Here is a 22,011-nt window from a genome sequence, read left to right on the forward strand (position 1 = left end):
CAAACAGTTGAAGGATTAGTGAATTCTTCACAGAGAAGAGGTTGATATCATTCATTCTTATACAGCATTAATAAACACAGCAGTATGTTCATAAGGGGTTTATTAACAATGAACAAGAAACATACACTAAGTCCAAGTGGCCTATCTAACTAAATACTATACAAGTGTGTGTGTGTGTGTGTGTGTGTGTGTGTGTGTGTGTGTGGGTGTGTGTGTGTGTGTGTGTGTGTGTGTGTGTGTGTGTGTGTGTGTGTGTGTGTGTGTGTGTGGGTGTGTGTGTGTGTGTGTGTGTGGGTGTGTGTGTGTGTGTGTGTGTGTGTGGGTGTCGACCAGTCAGCCATGTGGAGTGGGGGTGTTCTTTGTGGGAGGCCGTGTGGTCCTGCCTGGAGAACAGGTTTCTATATATGTGTATAATTAGTGTAATATATGTAGAGCCGTTAGGAAAGTTGGATTAGTGAGAACGAACCTGTCTGTTCTGGATCACTGACGATCAACAGACTAAACAAAAACACCACAAAATTACATCGTTGGTCCTAAAAATATCACAGTTTGGCCTTAAATTACTAAAGATTGAAACCAGACCAACCTGTGGTCTGGTCTCTGGACTCATGTGAGCTACTATCTAGACCTCTGGGGACCACAGACAGTCTCTGGTTCCTCCACATAGTCTGGTCTGGTCTCTGGACTCATGTGAGCTACTATCTAGACCTCTGGGGACCACAGACAGTCTCTGGTTCCTCCACATAGTCTGGTCTGGTCTCTGGACTAATGTGAGCTACTATCTAGACCTCTGGGGGACCACAGACAGTCTCTGGTTCCTCCACATAGTCTGGTCTGGTCTCTGGACTAATGTGAGCTACTATCTAGACCTCTGGGGGACCACAGACAGTCTCTGGTTCCTCCACATAGTCTGGTCTGGTCTCTGGACTAATGTGAGCTACTATCTAGACCTCTAGGGGACCACAGACCCAGGAGACAACATCTGGGTCCTCCATTTAGGATTCAGGGACGTCAGGACGACAGGAGGACCGTCTCAACGCTGAGACGCTTTAGAGACACAGAGTCTCAGGAACTTCTCTCTTCACTTCAAATATTTAAACTCACACAAACACCACAACAACGGGAATGTTGGGTATTCGCCTCCGTTGCCGTCCGGCAGGAATTGGCGTCCGTTTGCGTCTCTGCGTTGACTTTGTGTGTAATTGAAGGTGAAAATGTGGCGTTTGGTGTGAACACAACACGACATCTTTACAGCCACGAAGAAACAAACGCTACGTCCTGATTAGAATCGGATTTCAGTCATGAACACGTTCAAATCTGGAGCAGCTGAGTTACTGAAGACATACTCACACTTCATCAGACCAGGTCTCAGTCTCTGCTGTCCCCCATGGTCCACCCTGCAGGAAGACATGCAAACACCAGGAAACATGAAGCCCAGCTCCTCAGTCAGAGACTGTTGTCCATCTGTCCTCACCTGAGAGTCCAGTCTGATGTCTGTCCATCTGTCCTCACCTGAGAGTCCAGTCTGATGTCTGTCCATCTGTCCTCACCTGAGAGTGTCCAGTCTGATGTCTGTCCATCTGTCCTCACCTGAGAGTCCAGTCTGATGTCTGTCCATCTGTCCTCACCTGAGAGTCCAGTCTGATGTCTGTCCATCTGTCCTCACCTGAGAGTCCAGTCTGATGTCTGTCCACCTTTCCTCACCTGAGAGTCCAGTCTGATGTCTGTCCATCTGTCCTCACCTGAGAGTGTCCAGTCTAATGTCTGTCCACCTGTCCTCACCTGAGAGTGTCCAGTCTGATGTCTGTCCATCTGTCCTCACCTGAGAGTCCAGTCTGATGTCTGTCCATCTGTCCTCACCTGAGAGTGTCCAGTCTGATGTCTGTCCATGTGTCCTCACCTGAGAGACCAGTCTGATGTCTGTCCATGTGTCCTCACCTGAGAGTCCAGTCTGATGTCTGTCCATCTGTCCTCACCTGAGAGTCCAGTCTGATGTCTTTCCATCTGTCCTCACCTGAGAGTCCAGTCTGATGTCTGTCCATCTGTCTTCACCTGAGAGTGTCCAGTCTGATGTCTGTCCACCTGTCCTCACCTGAGAGTGTCCAGTCTGATGTCTGTCCATCTGTCCTCACCTGAGAGTCCAGTCTGATGTCTGTCCATCTGTCTTCACCTGAGAGTGTCCAGTCTGATGTCTGTCCACCTGTCCTCACCTGAGAGTGTCCAGTCTCCAGTGTGGACCCTCCAGTCCAGCAGACAGCAGCTTGACTCCTGAGTCTCCTGGATGATTGTAGCTCAGGTCCAGCTGTCTCAGATAGGAGGGGTTGGAGTCCAGAGCTGAGGCCAGAGAAGAACAGCCGTCCTCTGTGATGAGACAACCTGACAGACTGAAGACACACACACTACTGTCACTTCTGGGGACTTTACATAGACTTATGTCCATTTGTCCACTTTTTAAAATGAGAAGAAGTGATATTTGTCTTTTGTTGTGTTGATGTTGTTCTGGGTGGGATAAGCGTGGCTGAGTGATGGACAGAGACGGACAGAGGAGGACGTTAAAAGAAAGACAAGAGACGAGCTGAAATGATTGAGAGAGAAATTGAAGCGTTAGAACTCAACTCAACTTTATTTATATAGCACTTTAAAACAACCGTAGTTGAAAACAGAGTGCTGTACAGAGACATAAAACAATGAAAACACTCAAATAAATAAAACAGACAGTAAAACAGGTGTTTCATTGTTTTTAAAAGCAATTAGAAACAATAAAACACTAAATCAAAGCAGGGCCATAAACACACTAAAACAGGAGTAAAGTCTCATGTGGAGTTGAAAGCCAGGGAGTAAAAATGGGTTTTAAGACTGGTTTTAAAAATGGACAGTGAGGAGGCTTGTCTAATGTGCAATGGTAGCTCGTTCCAGAGTTTTGGGGCAGCAGTGGAGAAAGCTCTGTCCCCTCTGAGCTTCCTTTTGGACCTCGGTACCTCCAGGAGCAGCAGGTCAGCTGACCTGAGGCACCGAGCAGGAGGGTAGGGTTGAAGGAGCTCAGAGAGGTAAGGGGGGGCGAGACCATTTAAAGACTTAAAAACAAATAAAAGAATCTTAAAATGGACTCTAAAATGCACAGGCAGCCAGTGGAGGGAGGCCAGGACTGGAGTTATGTGCTCCCTCTTACGCGCTCCAGTTAGGAGGCGAGCGGCTGCATTTTGCACCAGCTGGAGACGTGCGAGGGAGGACTGGCTGGCTCCACAATAAAGTGCATTACAGTAATCCAGCCCAGATGTTATGAAGGCCTGGATTACTGTCTCAAAGTGCTTTTGTGCAACGAAAGGCTTCACCTTTGCCAGCTGCCTGATCTGAAAGAAGCTGGACTTCAATACTGAACTAATTTGCCGATCCAATTTAAAATCACTGTCCATTTTAAAACCCAAGCTTGTGACTGTTGGCTTTCCATAGTCTGTCAAAGGGCCCAAGTCAATGGGCGAGGGTTCACGAGAGCTGCTGGGGCCAAACCATCACTTCTGTTTTATTTTGGTTCAAATTTAAACAGTTCAAGGCCTTCCAGGCTTTGATGTCTTGGAGACATGACAGAAGGGGTGTGAGGGAGAAACCATTTGTTAGAAAGAGAAGAACAACAGTAGAAACAGTCTATGTGGTCTGTCTTCAGACCTGGTGGGCCAACAAACATCTGGTCTTGATTTTAAACCATCGAGCAAAGAAAAAAGGCTGGAATTCAATAACATTTCAACAATGTTATAGTTTTCATGTTGAACTGGAGGAATTATGAAGAACAAGTACTCTGATAATAACAGTAAAATACAAAACACAGCTTTGAAAATGTGCTTCTTAAGAGTCTCAGAACATATGAGGCATTCAGGTGTTCAACTGGCAGTTGGAAGAAAAGAGTCTGTCTTGATTCAAAGCTCTGTTCTCACTGTCAGCGTTCCTCTTTGAGAGCAGCCGTGTGAACTTATCTATCGGCTCTAGATCTCACCCACCTGACTGACGTTTATCACCTCCACTCTCTGATCCATCTGTCAGCTGTCAGTGAGTCTCCTCAGTTGTCACCATGGAAACGTCACTCACAGAAACTCCAGTTTGCACAGATTTGATTAAGTTCAGAGTTAACGTTTCACCCCGTTGCATTACTGGGTAATTTAGTGTTTGTGAGTAGCAACCAGTGAGATGATTTAGCCTCCAACCATCTGAACCAGTGTAGTGATGCTAACGCTGCAGCAGTAAAATGGAAACGCTCCGTCATCATTTCATAATTCTCAATGATCTATCAGTTATGGGTCTGGGTCCAGATAGGACGGGGTCTGGGTCTGGATCTGGGCCAAGCTCCACCTCTTAGTGACCCTTGCTATAGAGCCTTTTACAGTCATTGTCATCATAAATGTGTGTGCACATGTTGGTGTTAAAATGGCGTTTTGTCTCCGCCGTGCAGACGAGTTAGAAGCTTTAAACTTTGAATTAAAACTGTCAGCAGCATCAAAATGTCTGCTTGGTTCATGTTCAGTTGTCAGAGTTGATATTCCAATCAGGCTTCAACCTCTGGTTCAGAGAAGTGAAGTCAAGCCTGAAGGTCCTTAAAGCTGCATTCTCTCTGCTGGCCACTAGGGGGTGTTTTCATGAATAATATGTCTTCATTGCATCTGCATAGCTTTGAGTCTGCATGTGGGTCCTCCCTGCTGCTTCAGCCACCGTGACAAGAATATTAGTTCATTTCATATAAAACTCAATAAACTCAACTGTATAGAAAGTGGTTCAAACTGGCTCCACCTTGACAGCAGAGACAGTCTGGTGTTGGAGTTCAGGCTCACATGTTCATGGAGTGACGTTCACAAACGTAGACTGACGTTTGCAACAGCATTTATAAACACCAGGTGGATTTATAAAACTATTAAAACATGGAACGGCAGGGAAAAGAGAAACAAGAGGTTTGGTTTTGACAAAAGTTTGGTTTTGTTCTTTTGCTGGCAAGTCGTTAGCAGCAGAAACAGTATTTCATCACCATGGTAACAGATTAGTAGCAAACGTGTCTTTTTAGGAATACGTGAATATAAATTACTGAATATTTGGTGCATGTAAACACATCATTGAAAGCTTCATAGGTAAACTTCTCAAAGTAGTTGAATCTGACCTGAGAGTTTCCAGTCGACAGTGTGGACTCTCCAGACCAGCAGACAGCAGCTTCACTCCTGAATCCTGCAGGTCGTTGGTACTCAGGTCCAGGTCTCTTAGACTGGAGGACTGGGAGCTGAGAACTGAGGACAGACCTTCACAGCTTCTCTCTGAGAGCTTACAGCCACTGAGTCTGAAGAGGAATCAGAAATTAGTGATGAAACAATTACAAACAACTGTTCATCCCCTCAGGTTCTAACTGACATTATTATCCTAATGAAGTAAATGATGTTTAACATGTTTGTTCATCAGGTTATTGTTGCAGCTGGGTGGCGTATTAGGCTCCATGGTGTTGGGACCTAACCGTTAGGACTACACAATGCGGCCTACAGAAGCCTACACATGCGGCCAGGACAAAGGGACAAAGGGGATTAAAAACTACACCGCCAGAGGCGCGCTTGAGCATGCGAAGTGAGTAGACGTGTCTTCCACAGCTCCCGCAGAAATTTGCTAAATTTATACATTTTGGACCTCGTAACCGTTCAAACTTCGTTGGAAACACAGATTAAGTGACTTTATTGCCTCGCGAGTGGACAAATGCCTCCCAAACCGGCCAAACAACAACAACAGAGTGGGAGAAACATCCCGGTCTCCCCGATTAGCGCTAGCAAAGAAACAGATGCTAATGCTAACAATATGGAAGCGCTAGCTAACGCAGTTACTGCTGTGCAAGCCTCTATCAACTCATTTCGGGAGGAAAACCGGGCGTCAATTGCCTCTCTACATTCGATTCTGAGTGTTTATGGTCAAAGAATTACTGATGTAGAGGAAGGTATGAACGAGTTCGACAAGAGACTGAGCAGCGTGGAAACATCTCAAACTTCACTGGCTAAAGAAAACGATGCTTTGAAGGAGAAGGTGGCGTACTTGGAAAACTACACCAGACGGCAGAACATTTGCATTGTGGGGATACCAGAAAATGCGGAGGGCCCACGACCATCGGAATTCATTACCAAACTACTTATTGACGTGTTTGGGGAAGACAACTTTGAGAAGCCACCGTCGGTGGACAGAGCCCACAGAAGTTTGGCCCCCAAACCAGTAGATGGCGACAATAGACCACGGCCGTTTATTGTCAAGCTCCATCACTTTCAAACTAAAGAGCTGATCCTACGCCTCGCCAGACAGAAGGGCCCGCTCTCCTACAACGGATCAAGATTTCACATCTTTCCTGATTACAGCCCGGATATCAACAAACGACGCGCAGCCTTCTCCGAGTCCAAAAAGAAGCTCCACGCCGCAAAGATCCAGTTCGCCCTCTACTACCCAGCCACTCTGCAGTTCACACACAACGGGAAACGCATGAAGTTCACTGACTCCGCGACGGCGCTGACCTATGTCAATAAAAACGTGGCTGCTGATGACGGAAGCTCCGTTTCACAAGTTACAGAAGATGGTGATTGAGGTAATATTGATGATTGGGTCAAAATACAAATAACTAATTAAAAGAGACGGTGATATCACTATATATGGTTATTCTGTCAGTGTTAACTGACAGTATTTTTTATTTTTATAATAATATTTTATTAGTACTGTTGATGTAGCAGCTGGACATTTTGTATGAATGTGTGTAACGTTACACATCACATGTATTGCTACAGATGTACGCCCTCCTAATTATTATTATTATTATTATTATTTTTTTTTTTTCTTTTTTTTTTTAATGATTACCACCGATCTCGTTACACTGTTTTTCAAAGGCCTATAGATATCATGGTTTCAACAGGGTGAAAGGATATCGCAGGTCATTTAATACATTGTTTAAGAGGTTCATTAATGGTTGAGAAATGTATACTCATTATTGCGGGTAGCATGCAAATGCAGGTTTGCAACAGTTTGACGTTGTTTGGGGGGGGTGGCCTTCTTAAGGCTTGTTTATGTGTTATATGTAGTAGTTATGATGTCTTATTTGTTTTGTATACAGTTTGTGCACTTACTTGGGTTTTTTATCATCTAAAAGGGGTAGACACTGCTATTTTTGAATCGAGTAGTTCTAATGGCACAGAGTAATTCACATTTTGTCCCAGGTAAAGATGACATGAAAATTATAAGCTGGAATGTTAAGGGTCTAAATCAGGCAGTCAAAAGAAAAAGGGTCCTCTCTCATTTGCAACACCTTGGGGTTGGTATTGCCTTTCTCCAGGAAACCCACCTTCCAAATCAAGACCAGTCAAAAATTCATAAAGAATGGGTAGGGCAAATGTTTCATTCACAATTTAACTGTAAAGGTAGAGGAGTAGCTATACTCATTCACAAAAAGATTCCCTTCATTGTATCAAACACTATCTTGGACCCAAATGGCAGATATGTGATGGTTGTAGGAGAGCTGTTTCAACTTCGCCTAGTATTGGTTAATATCTACGGCCCGAACTTTGATGATGATCATTTTTTTAAAAAGATGCTAAACTCCATCCCTAATCTGGATAGTCATCATTTAATTATGTCTGGGGATTACAACCTGGTGATGGATTCCACTTGGGATCGCTCTTCTCAATCTGTACCAAGACCATCTAAATCGGTGCAAACAATTAAATCGTTCACAGATATACATAAATTAATAGATCCATGGAGATTTAAGCATCCCACTAAACGGGAGTATTCGTATTACTCTAATGTACATAAATCATTTTCCAGGATAGATTTTTTTTTGGTTGACCCCTACTTGTTGAATGTTATTACAGATTGTAAATATGACCCAATTATTATTTCTGACCATGCCCCAGTGAGTATTAAAGTAACTCTTCCAATTCAGAGGACAAAACGGACATGGCAACTTGATACACTCCTGCTGGCAGATTCAGATTTCGTAAAGTTCATTGCAGAACAGATAGATTTCTTTCTGCAGGTAAACAGAACTGATAACATTTCAGCCTCAACTCTCTGGGAGACACTCAAAGCATATCTCAGAGGGCAGATTATTTCTCGTTCTGCTTATATTAGGAAAATGAAATATAAGAAAATTGAGGAGTTATCTTCAGAAATTAAGGCTCTGGACGGACTCATAGCTGGTTCTCCGACCCCCGATTTGATTAAGAGGAGAGTAGGCATACAAACTGAAATTGATCTCTTAACTACCACTCAAGCAGAGAGGCTCATCCTTAAATCCCGTAGCAGATTTTATGAAGAGGTGGATAAACCATCCAAATTATTAGCCAGTCAACTTCGTCAAAAAGCAGCATCCCGTAATATTTCGCAAATTATGCTACCTGATGGCTCCTCAACAGAAGATCATCAGGCTATTAACAACTGCTTTAAAGAGTTCTACTCTAAATTATATTCTTCAGACTCAACATCGGATCACAGCCAATTTGACTTTTTTTTTTCTAATCTGAATATTCCTACAATTGACTCTGACTCTAAAGAGAGATTGGAAGAAAATCTGACACTGGTGGAAATTAATAATGCTATAATGTCCCTTCAGAATGGAAAAGCCCCTGGCCCGGATGGGTTTCCAACTGATTTTTATAAAAAATTTAAAGATAAACTTGCCCCTCTTCTTCTCTCAGTTTACGCAGAAGCACTGGAGAATAATATTCTTCCGCCTACTCTTCGCCAGGCATCTATTACACTGTTATTAAAGAAGAATAGGGACCCTCGTGACTGCTCTTCTTACAGACCGATTAACTTGACAAACTGTGATGGTAAAGTGTTCTCAAAGGTCATTGCACTCCGGCTTGAGACAATTCTTCCTCATATCATCTCGGAGGACCAGACTGGATTTGTCCAGGGCAGACAATCATATTTTAACCTGAGACGATTGTTTAATATCATTTACACTGAATCTAACTTGCCATCTCCAGAAGCAGTAATATCGCTTGATGCCGAAAAGGCGTTTGATCGGGTCGAGTGGAATTATCTTTTTTATACACTTGGCAGATTTGGTTTTGGCCCTAGTTTCATTCAACTTATCAAGCTCATTTACACTGATCCTACTGCCTCAGTTTATACCAATGGTATCTCATCAGAGTACTTTCCTCTTCACAGAGGGACGAAACAAGGGGATCCAGTGAGTCCGTTGCTTTTCGTTCTAGCTATAGAACCACTCGCTATAGCTCTCAGATGCAATGATATTATACAAGGTATTTCACGTGGTGACCTAACTCACACTGTCTCGCTTTATGCAGACGATTTATTACTATATGTTACCAACCCTAGTACATCTACCCCTGAAATCCTTAGAATCTTGCAGGAATTTGGAAATATATCTGGATATAAACTAAATTTTAATAAAAGCGAATACTTCCCCATTAGTGATAATGCTGGAGAATATCCCAACCTGCCATTTAAGTTGTCCGCCGAGTCCTTCACATATCTAGGTGTAAAGGTCACCAAATCCTATTACAGTCTATTTAAAAGTAACTTCACTCCTCTACTGGAACAGTGTAAACAAGATATTAAAAGATGGTCTATTTTGCCTCTTTCTCTCATAGGGAGAACAAATTCTGTAAAGATGACTATTGTGCCAAAATTTTTATATTTGTTTCAGGCGTTGCCTGTTTTCATACCACAATCTTTTTTCAAGGCATTTAATCAAATTATTTCTTCCTTTATATGGAATAATAAACCAGTTCGCATAAGAAAAGAATTTATGGAAAGACCAAAAGGTGTAGGTGGGCTTTCACTTCCAAATCTGCGTACGTATTATTGGGCTGCAAATCTTAATGCCATTTCTCTGTGGTTAAAAGATTGGAATGATAAGATCCCCGCATGGCTCCAGATTGAAAAGACCACAAGCAGCCCACATTCACTCCCTGCCTTACTTTGTGCTCCCTTACCACCACTAGTTAACAATATTAAAGATAATATAATTGTAACTCAATCCTTACGTATCGTGAACCAGTTCAAAAGATGTCTGGGTATTCAGAGTATTTCTATTCACTCTCCAATAATACATAATCACCTTTTTCAGCCATCTTTATTGGACAATGGCTTCAAAATTTGGTATAATAAGGGTATTCATAGTATTGAGGACTTGTATGTTAACAACACTTTTGCTAGCTTTGAACAGCTATCCAGTAAATTTGGTCTGACCAATAATCATTTTTGGCGATACTTGCAGATTAGAGATTTTACTCGTAAAAAGTTTGCTAATTTTCCTACTCTTCCCCCTTCTTCCTGTTTGGATTCCCTATTAAGGGTTAATATGCTGAACAAAAGCAGAATATCATTTATTTATTCCCATATTATGGATTGCTGCAACCACTCTATTTCACATATACGAGAACAATGGGAAAATGACTTGGGGGCTCAGATGTCCAACGAGGAATGGGATATGGCTCTTACTAGGGTCCACTCTTCTTCCATCTGCTCTAGACATGCTTTAATACAGTTTAAAGTTTTGCATAGGTTACACTTCTCAAAAGCTAAATTAGCAAGAATATTTCCGAATGTAGACCCACTATGTGACAGATGTAAACAGACCCCAGCTACTTCTTATCATATGTTCTGGTCTTGTCCAAAACTTGTCCCTTTCTGGTCATCCTTTTTTGAAGTAATTTCTAATGCTTATGCTTATCACATCTCACCTTCTCCGTTGGTTGCTGTTTTTGGTTTGTTTTCTGACCCAACGGGATCTGTTCCCCCTGCTCATTTACAGAGGGGCATTGCCTTTTCCTCCTTATTAGCTAGACGCTTGATTTTATTCAAATGGAAGGCTGCTACTCCTCCATCTCATCACCACTGGATTCGGGACGTTATGCAGAACCTTAAACTGGAAAAGATCAGATGTACCCTCAACGGCTCCATCAACAGATTCCACAAAACCTGGGACTCTCTAATAACTTATGTGAACAATTTAATTGGTCTGGAACTGGAACTCTGAATCATTACATCTGCCCTTGAACAAATTCTGTAATAAGAAGTATTAAGTGCACTTGTTGTTGTTTTTTTTGTTTGTCTGTTTGTTTTTTTTCCTTGTCTTTGCCTGTCTATTGTCTATGACTAGTTTGTCACGTTGATTTTGGGTTTGAAATGTCTCTGTCTATTGTCGGGACTGTTTGTTATAGTTATTTGTAATACAGAGAATATGATTGTTTTATATGCTAACAGAAAATTACAAATAAAGTGTTTAAAAAAAAAAAAACTACACCGCCATTTTAGTTTCACATCTCACACAGGTGAGAGATGCGACACGTCAACCAGTGCCCTGATTGGCTGACATCTTCAGGGAACCCCGGGGGGTCCCCTGGAGCGGCCTGAGCTTTATAAACCGAAGCCGCCCGGAGAACACTCTCTTATTTCACTCTTACTCTCTGGCTCCCACTCCTACCCGGGCGCTGGTTCCAGCGCTTCCATCGCAACACCACGTTGCCACGGGAGACCCCTCCACCAACAGGAGGTGGACACGGCCCCGCAGCGCACCGTTGCAACAAGAGGAACCAAGCCGGTTCCTGCCTTCCAGCTACCAGACGCTGTCTGAAGTAGGCTGACTAAATCGCCAAGCCGCGATTATATCGCCGCTCGTGGAAGGAGGGAACACCAACTGTTTTCTTTATTTGAGTTTGATCAACGAGAGGAAACCCGCTCCGCTCTCGTCTGGACGAAGCCGACTCATCACGTCCCCCGCTGACGCCGGGGACTCACGAACCACCGCCGTTACGGAACGCCGTCATCGTCTTACGCAACGATACCAGTAAGAGGCTATCAGTCTGGGCAGAGACACAAGTGATAGTGTAGGATATGCTTGTAATTCTTGTTAATGTGTTTTAAGTTCTGATCGCGGACCGCCGAGTCCGTTGGTTCATGTGCTGCTGTATTTGAATACTGATTGTGTACCACGCAGCTGGGTTGATTTCTGTAACAGTGTTTCCGACTAACCTCCGCCATATCCGCGAGCTCAGAAAGCCTCTACTATCAGTTAAAAGACCGGTCTCGCGGAATAAACGCCAGTTCATTCACGCGAGCCCGTGTGGTAACGGCACGGCTTCTGGGCCTCGGAATATCGCTCGCGCATCCTCTCTCTCTTTGTTTGTGTCCCGCTAACACACACACACACATACACGCCGCACACACGTGTCCTAAGCCAGCTGTTCCCGGCGGACGCTAGGGACATAGCTACATCTGGTGGCTACATACGGCTATCTCTCTCTCTCTCTCGCTACTCCGTCAGACCTCAGTGGCTCCGCCCCTGACCGCTGCAAGGAATAGCTCCACCTCTCTCTCTCTCTCGCTACCCCATCGAACCTCAGTGGCTCCGCCCCTGAACGCTGCGAGGAATAGCTCCACCTCTCTCTCTCTCTCGCTACCCCATCGAACCTCAGTGGCTCCGCCCCTGAACGCTGCGAGGAATAGCTCCACCTCTCTCTCTCTCTCGCTACCCCATCGAACCTCAGGGGCTCCGCCCCTGAACGCTGCGAGGAATAGCTCCATCCGGTGGCCGCCCATAGCCATCTCTCCCTCTCTCTCTCTCTCTCTCTCTCGACACGCACGCACGCACACACACACACACACATACGCACACACACACTCCATGTGTGTATCTCCCTTTGTTTAGCTTAGCTTTGTGTGTTAGGTAGTTAGGTAATAAGGCTTTGTTAATTGCAGTGTTATTGATTGTGATCATTATTACTGATTTTAATAAATCTTATTATATTATAACTAGCGGTCTCTTGTGCTTGTTGTGTATATGTCACTGGATAACAGCAGGTTGTGAAGGCTAGTGCTTGAATTTCACGCCTTTTTATTTGTACGATTGGTTTTATGCTTCTATGCCAATGATCATGATGATTGGCATGTGAGTATAAAACCTTTATATTGAGACTGAATACAGTTTTAGGTTATCTTTTCCCTGATCCCAGGGTGGTGCCCCGTTTATTCATGATTATATCATGATAATATATTAAATATAATTATTAATACCGATAATCATATTGATATTAATAATTAACTGTTGATAACCAAATCTGCTCCTGCTACAACCCCAACAATGGTGAGTTTAACGTCACACTGTGCCATCTGTTTATTTCTGTCTGAGTCTTCTTTCAAGACTCTCACTGACTCCGTTTCACCAATCAAACGCAGCCAGGCAGTCACATGACGGCACACAAACTCTCCACGCCGGTTATAGATAGAACTCTTTGAACGTGTTTTAATTCTAAATCCTTGTCATTCAGAGACAAATGTGCATAAATATGCAAGTGTATGTGCAATCATTTATGGAGGAGTCACAATATACCGCCCACTTTTTGAAATCCCGGTGAAACAGACAGAGAGGAGACGCTGGATGAAGCGGTGAGCTGTGTTGTTTCTTTTCTTTCAGCTGAGGTAACAAACGCTTCATGTTAGAGAAAGCATTGGTTTTTATGTAACTGGGGGGGTTAGCTGCCCTTCCAACGTCTATGCCTCCTGGGAGTCTCTCAGATCACCAGGTGTGGGGCCACAATAATCAGAATTTACTCAGAAGTTACTCAGTACTCCAGTAGTTTTTTCACTAAATACTTTCTTACCTTTACTCTTCAGTAACTATTTAGAACTACTTTTTACTTTGTTACCTTTTGCAGTTGGGAAAACCAATCAAATGGTTCAGAATGCAGATAGAACCTTGTAATTCCAAGATGGTTTGTTGTTTTCTGAATATAAAAACTATATTTACAGAGCTTTGCTGGAGGCTTGGACCACCGGCAGCAGCCTCAGAAGAGCCTCCTCTGAAGCAGAGTATTCCTTCAGGTCAAACACGTCCAGATGTTTATCTGATGACAGTAAGATGAAGACCAGAGCTGACCACTGACCAGGAGACAGTTTATTGGAGGAGAGACGTCCTGAAGTCAGATACTGTTGGATCTCCTCCACCAGAGAACGATCATTCAGTTCATTCAGACAGTGGAACAGGTTGATGCTTCTCTCTGGAGACAGATCCTCATCAACCTTCTTCTTGATGTACTGGACTGCTTCCTGATTGGTCTGTGAGCTACTTCCTGTCTGTGTCAGCAGACCTCGTAGGTGTTTCTGATTGGTCTCTAGTGACAGACCCAGAAGGAAGCGGAGGAACAGGTCCAGGTGTCCGTTTGGACTCTGTAAGGCCTTGTCCACAGCTCTCTGGTGCAGATGTGTTAGTTTAGGTTTGTGTCTGGTGACTTCAGACCACCAGGAGGTTGTTGGTTCTTCTGCCATCAGATTGACACCAGACTTGATGAAGGTCAGATGGACATGAAGAGCAGCCAGAAACTCCTGAACACTCAGATGGACGAAGCAGAACACCTGGTCCTGGTACAGTCCTCTCTCCTCTCTGAAGACCTGTGTGAACACTCCTGAGTACACTGAGGCTGCTTTGATATCAATGCCACACTCTTTCAGGTCTGGTTCATAGAAGATCAGGTTTCCTTTCTGCAGCTGCTCAAAAGCCAGTTTTCCTAGAGACTCAATCATCTTCCCGGTCTCTGGACTCCAGTGTGGATCCGTCTCAGCTCCTCCATCATACTTGACGTTCTTCAGTTTGGACTGAACCACCAGGAAGTGGATGTACATGTCGGTCAGGGTCTTGGGCAGCTCCCCTCCCTCCTGGTCTTCAACACGTCCTCCAGAACTGTAGCAGTGATCCAGCAGAAGACCGGGATGTGGCACATGATGTGGAGGCTCCGTGAGGTCTTGATGTGGGCCATGATCCTGTTGGCCTGCTCCTCATCTCTGAACCTCTTCCTGAAGTAGTCCTCCTTCTGTGGGTCAGTGAACCCTCTGACCTCTGTCACCATGTCAACACACCCAGGAGGGATCTGATTGGCTGCTGCAGGTCTTGTGGTTATCCAGAGGCGAGCAGAGGGAAGCAGTTTCCCCCTGATGAGGTTTGTCAGCAGGACTTGGACTGAGGTGGACTCTGTAACATCAGTCAGGATCTCGTTGTTAAGGAAGTCCAGAGGAAGTCGACACTCATCCAGACCGTCAAAGATGAACACAACCTGGAACCCTTCAAACCTGCAGATTCCTGCTTCTTTGGTTCCAGGGAAGAAGTGATGAAGGAGTTCCACCAAGCTGAACTTCTTCTCTTTCAGCAGGTTCAGCTCTCTGAAAGTGAATGGAAACGTGAACCGTATGTCCTGGTTGGCTTTGTCTTCAGCCCAGTCCAGAGTGAACTTCTGTGTTAACACTGTTTTCCCGATGCCAGCCACTCCCTTTGTCATCACTGTTCTGATTGGTTCATCCCTTCCAGGTGAGCCTTTAAAGATGTCTTCTTGTCTGATGGTTGTTTCTGGTCTGTCTGGTTTCCTGGATGCCGTTTCAATCTGTCTGACCTCATGTTCCTCATTGACCTCTGCAGTCCCTCCCTCTGTGACGTGGAGCTCCGTGTAGACCTGATTCAGGAGGGTTGGGTTTCCGGCTTTAGTGATGCCCTCAAACAAACACTGGAACTTCTTCTTGAGGTTAGACTTGAGTTTACGTTGGTACACTGCACCAGCGGTTCCTGGATAAACAACAAAGGAACCCAGTTAGTGGATCCTACAGACCCTTTAACAGTCTATGAACAAGCCATGTGTTAGAGCCATGTATTCCTATAGTCCTCAGTATGAGTGACTTCATGAGCTTCTTTCATGATTAAATCATAACTATTGGACACAAATCAATCAGGTGCACCTGATGAAGCCAACAGAAGTCAAATAAAAGACATTTACAAGACAAACAGAACTGGAAGGATATATAACCCTTTGAACTGCAGCTGTAAAGCTCAGTGAGTCAGTCTAGAAATAAAGAGACTCTTGTATCGCCTCAATGTGCCGTTTTGGTTTTGAAAGGAAAATTCACCAGAATGAGATTTTTAAGGCAACAAAACAGAAACACTGACCTCTGGTGGCGTCTGCTGGTCACTACAACACATCACAATACAGCATCATAGAAAGAGACGGTATTGATGACGGTGTTGAAAATAGTACCGTTGGGATTTCTAAATATCCTGGTAGACCGTAATCCTCCACGCTGAGACGCCACCATTGAAAACATGGAGGTGTCTTCGTAGAAGCCTGTTTTAAATACATTTTTTCTTTTCATCTACCAACACTGGAGTTATACGAGCTGAATGTCACCAGTTAACACGGTCACTGGGTGAAGTGAAACACCTGTTCCTCTGAAACGGTCCTGTCTGAACTCTGTAGAACTTGAGTCTGTTGGAATATCGATTCTGACATCCGAACACGTAACAAGCAGACATTTAGATGCTACTAACAGTTTAAATTCACTGTTTAAAGCTTCTAACTCGTCTGGATGGTTGAAGCAAAGCAACATAAACGTTGACATCATGCGTACGCATAATAATGATGATGTCAGCTGTAATCGGGTCTGTAGACAACCAGAGAACCTAAACCGTGAAGTTGTGTGCAGTCTATTAGGAGAAATATGAAGTTCTTCATGTTGAATCCTTCTCTTCTTTCCACCATGTTAAATCTGTTAAAATCCTCTTACTGATCTGCAGACGGTCAGCCAGCTCCTCCTGCTTCATTCTCCTCAGGAAGTGCACTGTGATCTTCTGAAACGCCTCTCTGCTCCTCCACAACTCCTCGTCCTCACTCTCCAAGCATTCTGGGTAATCTGGACTCAAGACCTTCTGGATCTTCTTCAGCTCGTTCTTCACAAAAGTGCCGATGTTCTCCTCCAGCAGCTGGAACAGAAGGATAAACTGAACATGAACTCTAAAGAACCCAACATGGGGTTCATGTGTGGGTCTGAGCAGCATGGAGACCACTAGAACCAGTTCAGCATTGAATCTGTAGTCCATGTGGTTAATAGTGAAAGGTGAGCTTGTACATGTACTCACCATAAATATGGAGTCCAGGTCTGTTTGATGCTGCTGGGTCAACGGAACCTCTGAGATCTGCTGAACTCTGTGGAGAAAACCAAGTTAAGAGTCACTAAACCACAGACTGGAGATCAGAAGTGGACGTCGTCATGGTGACAACGCCTGTTGGTTTGTGGACTACGGTTTTGAAGCCTCGGATTCTGCACAAAGGGTGGATCTGATGAACACAAGCGGTAGAGCGGAACCCAGAGCAGCAACCTTACTGGATCTGGATCCATCTGGATTCTGGTGTGAAGCTGCTAACAAAGTTAGCTTCATAATTCAAGGTCAACTTTACAGCTAAGTGTTAAAGTCATCTTAGTAGCTAACTGCATTGGTAGTGTGGTAGCAACCTGTCAATCAGTAGGTAAGCCCCGCCCCCTAAAGCATCCCCTGCTTTCTGGTCTGGTGGACTCTAAATGGACCATAATGTACTAAATGAACATCATGCTGGATTGAAGAAGACTTGAAACTAGAGATTGAGACCATAAACTCATGTTTACAATGTTTACTGAGATAATACATCAAGAGAGAAGTAGGACCATTTTCTCATAGACCTCTATACAACCAGAGAGGAGTCGCCCCTGGTGGCCAGCAGAGAGAAGTAGGACCATTTTCTCATAGACTTCTATACAACCAGAGAGGAGTCGCCCCCTGGTGGCCAGCAGAGAGAAGTAGGACCATTTTCTCATAGACTTCTATACAACCAGAGAGGAGTCGCCCCCTGGTGGCCAGCAGAGAGAAGTAGGACCATTTTCTCATAGACTTCTATACAACCAGAGAGGAGTCGCCCCCTGGTGGCCAGCAGAGAGAAGTAGGACCATTTTCTCATAGACTTCTATACTACCAGAGAGGAGTCGCCCCCTGGTGGCCAGCAGAGAGAAGTAGGACCATTTTCTCATAGACTTCTATACAACCAGAGAGGAGTCGCCCCCTGGTGGCCAGCAGAGAGAAGTAGGACCATTTTCTCGTAGACTTCTATACAACCAGAGAGGAGTCGCCCCCTGGTGGCCAGCAGAGAGAAGTAGGACCATTTTCTCATAGACTTCTATACAACCAGAGAGGAGTCGCCCCCTGGTGGCCAGCAGAGAGAAGTAGGACCATCTTCTCATAGACTTCTATACAACCAGAGAGGAGTCGCCCCCTGGTGGCCAGCAGAGAGAAGTAGGACCATTTTCTCATAGACTTCTATACAACCAGAGAGATTGACAGTTTAAGGCACTTCAGCTTTGGCTTCACTTTACAGAACTGGTCAGCTCCGATGTAAACCCACTTTAGCATATATTAGCTTAGCTTAGCTTGCAGTAGCTGTCACGTTAGCCAATTTAGCTTCTCACTGACTCTTAACTTTTCTCTGGCTGGTCTAGACCTGATTCATCCTCTAAGGAGGGTTCAGGTTCAGTTCTTACCTTCCATCATCAGCTTGGTCAGCTTTAAATATAATATTGCGGGGCATAGACTGGTCACTCTTCATGGACACACAGCTGGGTCCAGGTCCAGGGGAGTCTGGTCTCTGCTGCTGCATCCTGATATATTAAATACAATATCAGATTCTAACTAGTTGAGCTTCATGAATCAGTTGGCTCTGTTTATCTTTATATTGATGAGTCTTGCTCTAAGAGTTGATGCTAGTGTCAGAATCAATACTATAAATGGATCTGGGTCACATCAGACCACGTTGTGGACCCGTGAACACCCGTCTTAGTGCTGGACTCAGCGTTTTGCTAGCATAATGTTAGCTTTGTGGTTTGTAGCTCTGCCTAAGGGTTCTATGAGCTGAGCGGACTAGAAATATCTCCCGTTGCCAAGTCGTATCTAAGGTCCGTCCTATTAACGGGAGCAGTGGACAATGTTTCCGTTGCATGAGAACCTTATGGGGTGACAATGATGTGGAAACGGAGTTATGACTCGTGAAACAACTTTACATTTTGGTTGCAAAATCTCCACTGGGCGTCTGATGGTTCTGTCCTTCACGTAGTCCATTACCTCCTGATAATAGACACCTCCTCATGCATTATCAGTTACGTTAAAACCTATAATAAGAGTCTGGTGGATATAAAGTGTCTTACTTAATACTCTACAACCTCCCTTGAGTGAGAGGAAGACGGTGCTCGAGTTTGGTGTTAGTTTGGAGTCTTTCTGTTCTTAGCTTAGCTTAGCCTGGCCGCTACTCTTCTATGTCATTAACTCTTTACTTTTCCCGTCTATGAGTCTTTTCTTTCAAGAGGTTTTCTCCTCATTGTCTCTTTAAGGTTGGATTGTTTATTTCATATTCTGTAGTTTAATCCCAGTTCAAAAGGATTTAATTGGTCCTTTCTGTTCGAGCTTCAGGGAAACAAGAGACTGTCTGTCACTCATCGTGGTTCAGAAGACAGAACGGGTTGCAGGATTCAGGGCTGGTGGACTCTGAGTTACTGATTAAGGTGCTGGTCTAGACCTGATTCATCCTCTAATGAGAGTTTAGGTTCAGTTCTTACCTTCCATCAGCAGCTTGGTCACCTTTAAAGTTCATAAAGTCATCCAGAGACCGGCCAGTCTTCATGGACACACAGCTGGGTCCAGGTCCAGGTCCAGGGGAGTCTGGTCTCTGCTGCTGCATCCTGATACATTAAATTCAATGTAAGAAATACTTTTACTATGATATTATCCCAATACAATATTATCATGATACATAGGTCACGATATGGAGGAAACCCCCCTTCCTATCTGCAATGTCATGAGTGGTGCAAATAAACATAAAACGATCCTGCTGTCAAACTAAGTAGTGTGAGGGGCAAGTTGCATTGTGGGAGATGTTTGGCAGTTCAGACCATCACATTATTCATTCAGCAAATGTTTCATGTGTGTAAATTACAAACCACTCAGGTGGAAGATTCCATCAGCTGTTGTGAGTTATTGTTGGTCGACACTGTGTTTTTGTGGTCCAACAGACCAACAGAGAAAAGATCTGAATTTCCAGTTAAACTTTCATTCCTATCATATCAATGTTTGAAGCTGATCAGCTGAAGTGTCAGCAGGTTACAGCGTCAGGTCCAGGTGTATGTCAGGTTAATATTTAATCTGAATATTTATTTGACTTATCATCAAACTTTACTGCTTCTTCTTCTCAGACAACTAACCGTATTGAAGGCAATTAAAGCTTCTGGTGTCAGTGATTGTTCACCAAAGTGAAAACAAATGGATTCAACAGGAGAGTCGACACTAGATTCAGATCATCCCCGACATGGACTACAAAGGTCTGGACCAAGACCTGGGCCCTCATTTATAAAACTGTGCTAGGATCCTTACTAAAAGTGTACGTACGCCAAAAAGCCAAAGTTTGCAAAAAAAAAATCTGATTTATAAAACTGTGCGCACGCAAGCTGTAGCAATGTTCCCTTTATAAATCACAGGATCACCTACAAGTGTGCGTACCTGAGTCCCGCCCTGTACACGCCCACATTTAACATACTATGTTAATGAGCCGGCATGCAATCGTTTCCGTGTGGTGAATCACGGCGACAGGCCAGGAAAAAGCAAAGAAACGTAACTTTTCAGAAACGGAGAAAGAGACACTTGTTGGGGAGGTGGAGGCCCGGACAATAATTTAATTTAGTGGCCACAGCAGCGGGATCACGAAGAAAAAGACGCAGTGCGAAGGCAACACATTGCTGCTGCTGTCAACGGCGTCAGTGGGACGGAGCGGACGGTGATCTGAAGGTAAATGACATCTTTCCGCTCCTAACATGGATTTCACTAGCAAGGACCACGCCGTCAACAAGATGCGTTTAAGAATTTATTATTATGACAAAGCGAATGAAGTGTCGAAGATCTTGGTTCTTGAGCGTTTAAGTGTGTTGTGGGGATTCTTGTAGAGAATCCGCCGCCGCTCCCGGGCAGCGACGGACCCCCCTCGTGGACCTACGAAGGAGAGAATAGAAAGAATTAATGGGAAGAGAAATGGGGTGGGGGGGAGGGGCGCAGAATACGAGAGCGAAGCGGAGGAGAGGGTCAGGTGGCTATTTATAGAGATGCGGAAGTTGGCGCTGTTGAGGTGTGGACCTGCTCCTGAAACTCCGCCAATTAGGCTTCCATTCACTAGCAAGGACCACGCCGTCAACAAGATGCGTTTAAGAATTTATTATTATGACAAAGCGAATGAAGTGTCGAAGATCTTGGTTCTTGAGCGTTTAAGTGTGTTGTGGGGATTCTTGTAGAGAATCCGCCGCCGCTCCCGGGCAGCGACGGACCCCCAAAACCTCCAGTTACTTAAGAAGAGATTGAACGGATTTGAGATCTTTGGGATCTGAACGGATGTAGCAGTCGTACGTTTGGGAGGACCGGCGGCCCATGGGACGTATGAAGTGTTCTGGGATGCCACTACGGGAGGCCAGAGTGGCCGCTCCAATTCTGAAGGAGTAGTTGTCGGGCCAAATACCAGACAATGAGAGCATGAGGCGAAAGTGACGGTGGGACTAGAATCGTGTAGCCACTTGGCCGGACTCGGAAATGAAGAAGGGATCTGTCATGTTGTGCACTGAGGTTTGCGGAATTGCAAAAGTTTGCAAGGTTTTTGAAGGGATTCAGTGGTGATTGGACCTTGGAGAAGAAGACGTGTGTGGGCGGACCGAATTGATTGGTTTGCTTACCTGTAAGTGGAGCACCATGAGGTCGTCTGAAAAGCGAGACGAGTCGAAAATGCCGGCATGACGGCTTGAGTCGAAGCGAATGGTTAAGGAGGTGAATGCGGAGCATCTGAGGAAACCAACGAGGCGAGCAAGAACATGGCTTCCGAGGTTGGGCGACTTGAGGAGTGCCGTACCTGGAACGGATCGTGCGGAGGCAGGTGGACTGTCGACGGCAAGTCGACAGTAAGAGGAAGACGATGTGAGTTTGTGGCTGGCTCTTGGCGTGGGAGGCCTTTAATGAGGGAAGTTATCTGGGGATGGCTGGTGGCCAGGCCCGAACTGCCGGTTGTTAGCTTGGAGAAGAAGCTGGTACCGCTAAGGTACGCTGTGATGGTGTGTGTTTATATTGCCCCGATGGAATGGGCGCAAGTGATGAAAGAGTCAAGGTGATAAGATCGAACAACGGAA

The 22,011-nt window shown here is 44.7% G+C and overlaps 2 protein-coding genes across 11 annotated transcripts in view; both read right to left on the reverse strand.

Annotated features, from left to right (window-relative positions):
- Positions 1–22,011, reverse strand: part of LOC311008608 (uncharacterized protein) — a 248,212-nt gene that overhangs the window by 105,737 nt on the left and 120,464 nt on the right. For all 10 annotated transcript variants that reach the window (XM_084002348.1, XM_084002350.1, XM_084002347.1 and 7 more), the window contains 2 exons: positions 19,414–19,536; positions 18,346–18,462 (listed from right to left, as the gene is read on the reverse strand). In XM_084002348.1, the coding sequence (XP_083858474.1) occupies positions 18,346–18,462; positions 19,414–19,536 (240 nt within the window). The remainder of the gene's footprint in view (positions 1–18,345; positions 18,463–19,413; positions 19,537–22,011) is intronic.
- The window catches only part of LOC311008672 (protein NLRC3-like), a 47,308-nt gene continuing 39,427 nt past the window's right edge, over positions 14,131–22,011 (reverse strand). The window contains exons 2-3 of the mRNA XM_084002484.1: positions 14,258–14,678; positions 14,131–14,209 (exon numbers count right to left, since the gene is read on the reverse strand). Coding sequence (XP_083858610.1) covers position 14,209; positions 14,258–14,640 — 384 coding nt within the window. The 5' untranslated portion in view covers positions 14,641–14,678 and the 3' untranslated portion in view covers positions 14,131–14,208. The remainder of the gene's footprint in view (positions 14,210–14,257; positions 14,679–22,011) is intronic.

This window comes from Eutrigla gurnardus (assembly GCF_963514095.1).
Source record: "Eutrigla gurnardus genome assembly, chromosome: 23".
Taxonomy (NCBI): Eukaryota; Metazoa; Chordata; class Actinopteri; order Perciformes; family Triglidae; genus Eutrigla; species Eutrigla gurnardus.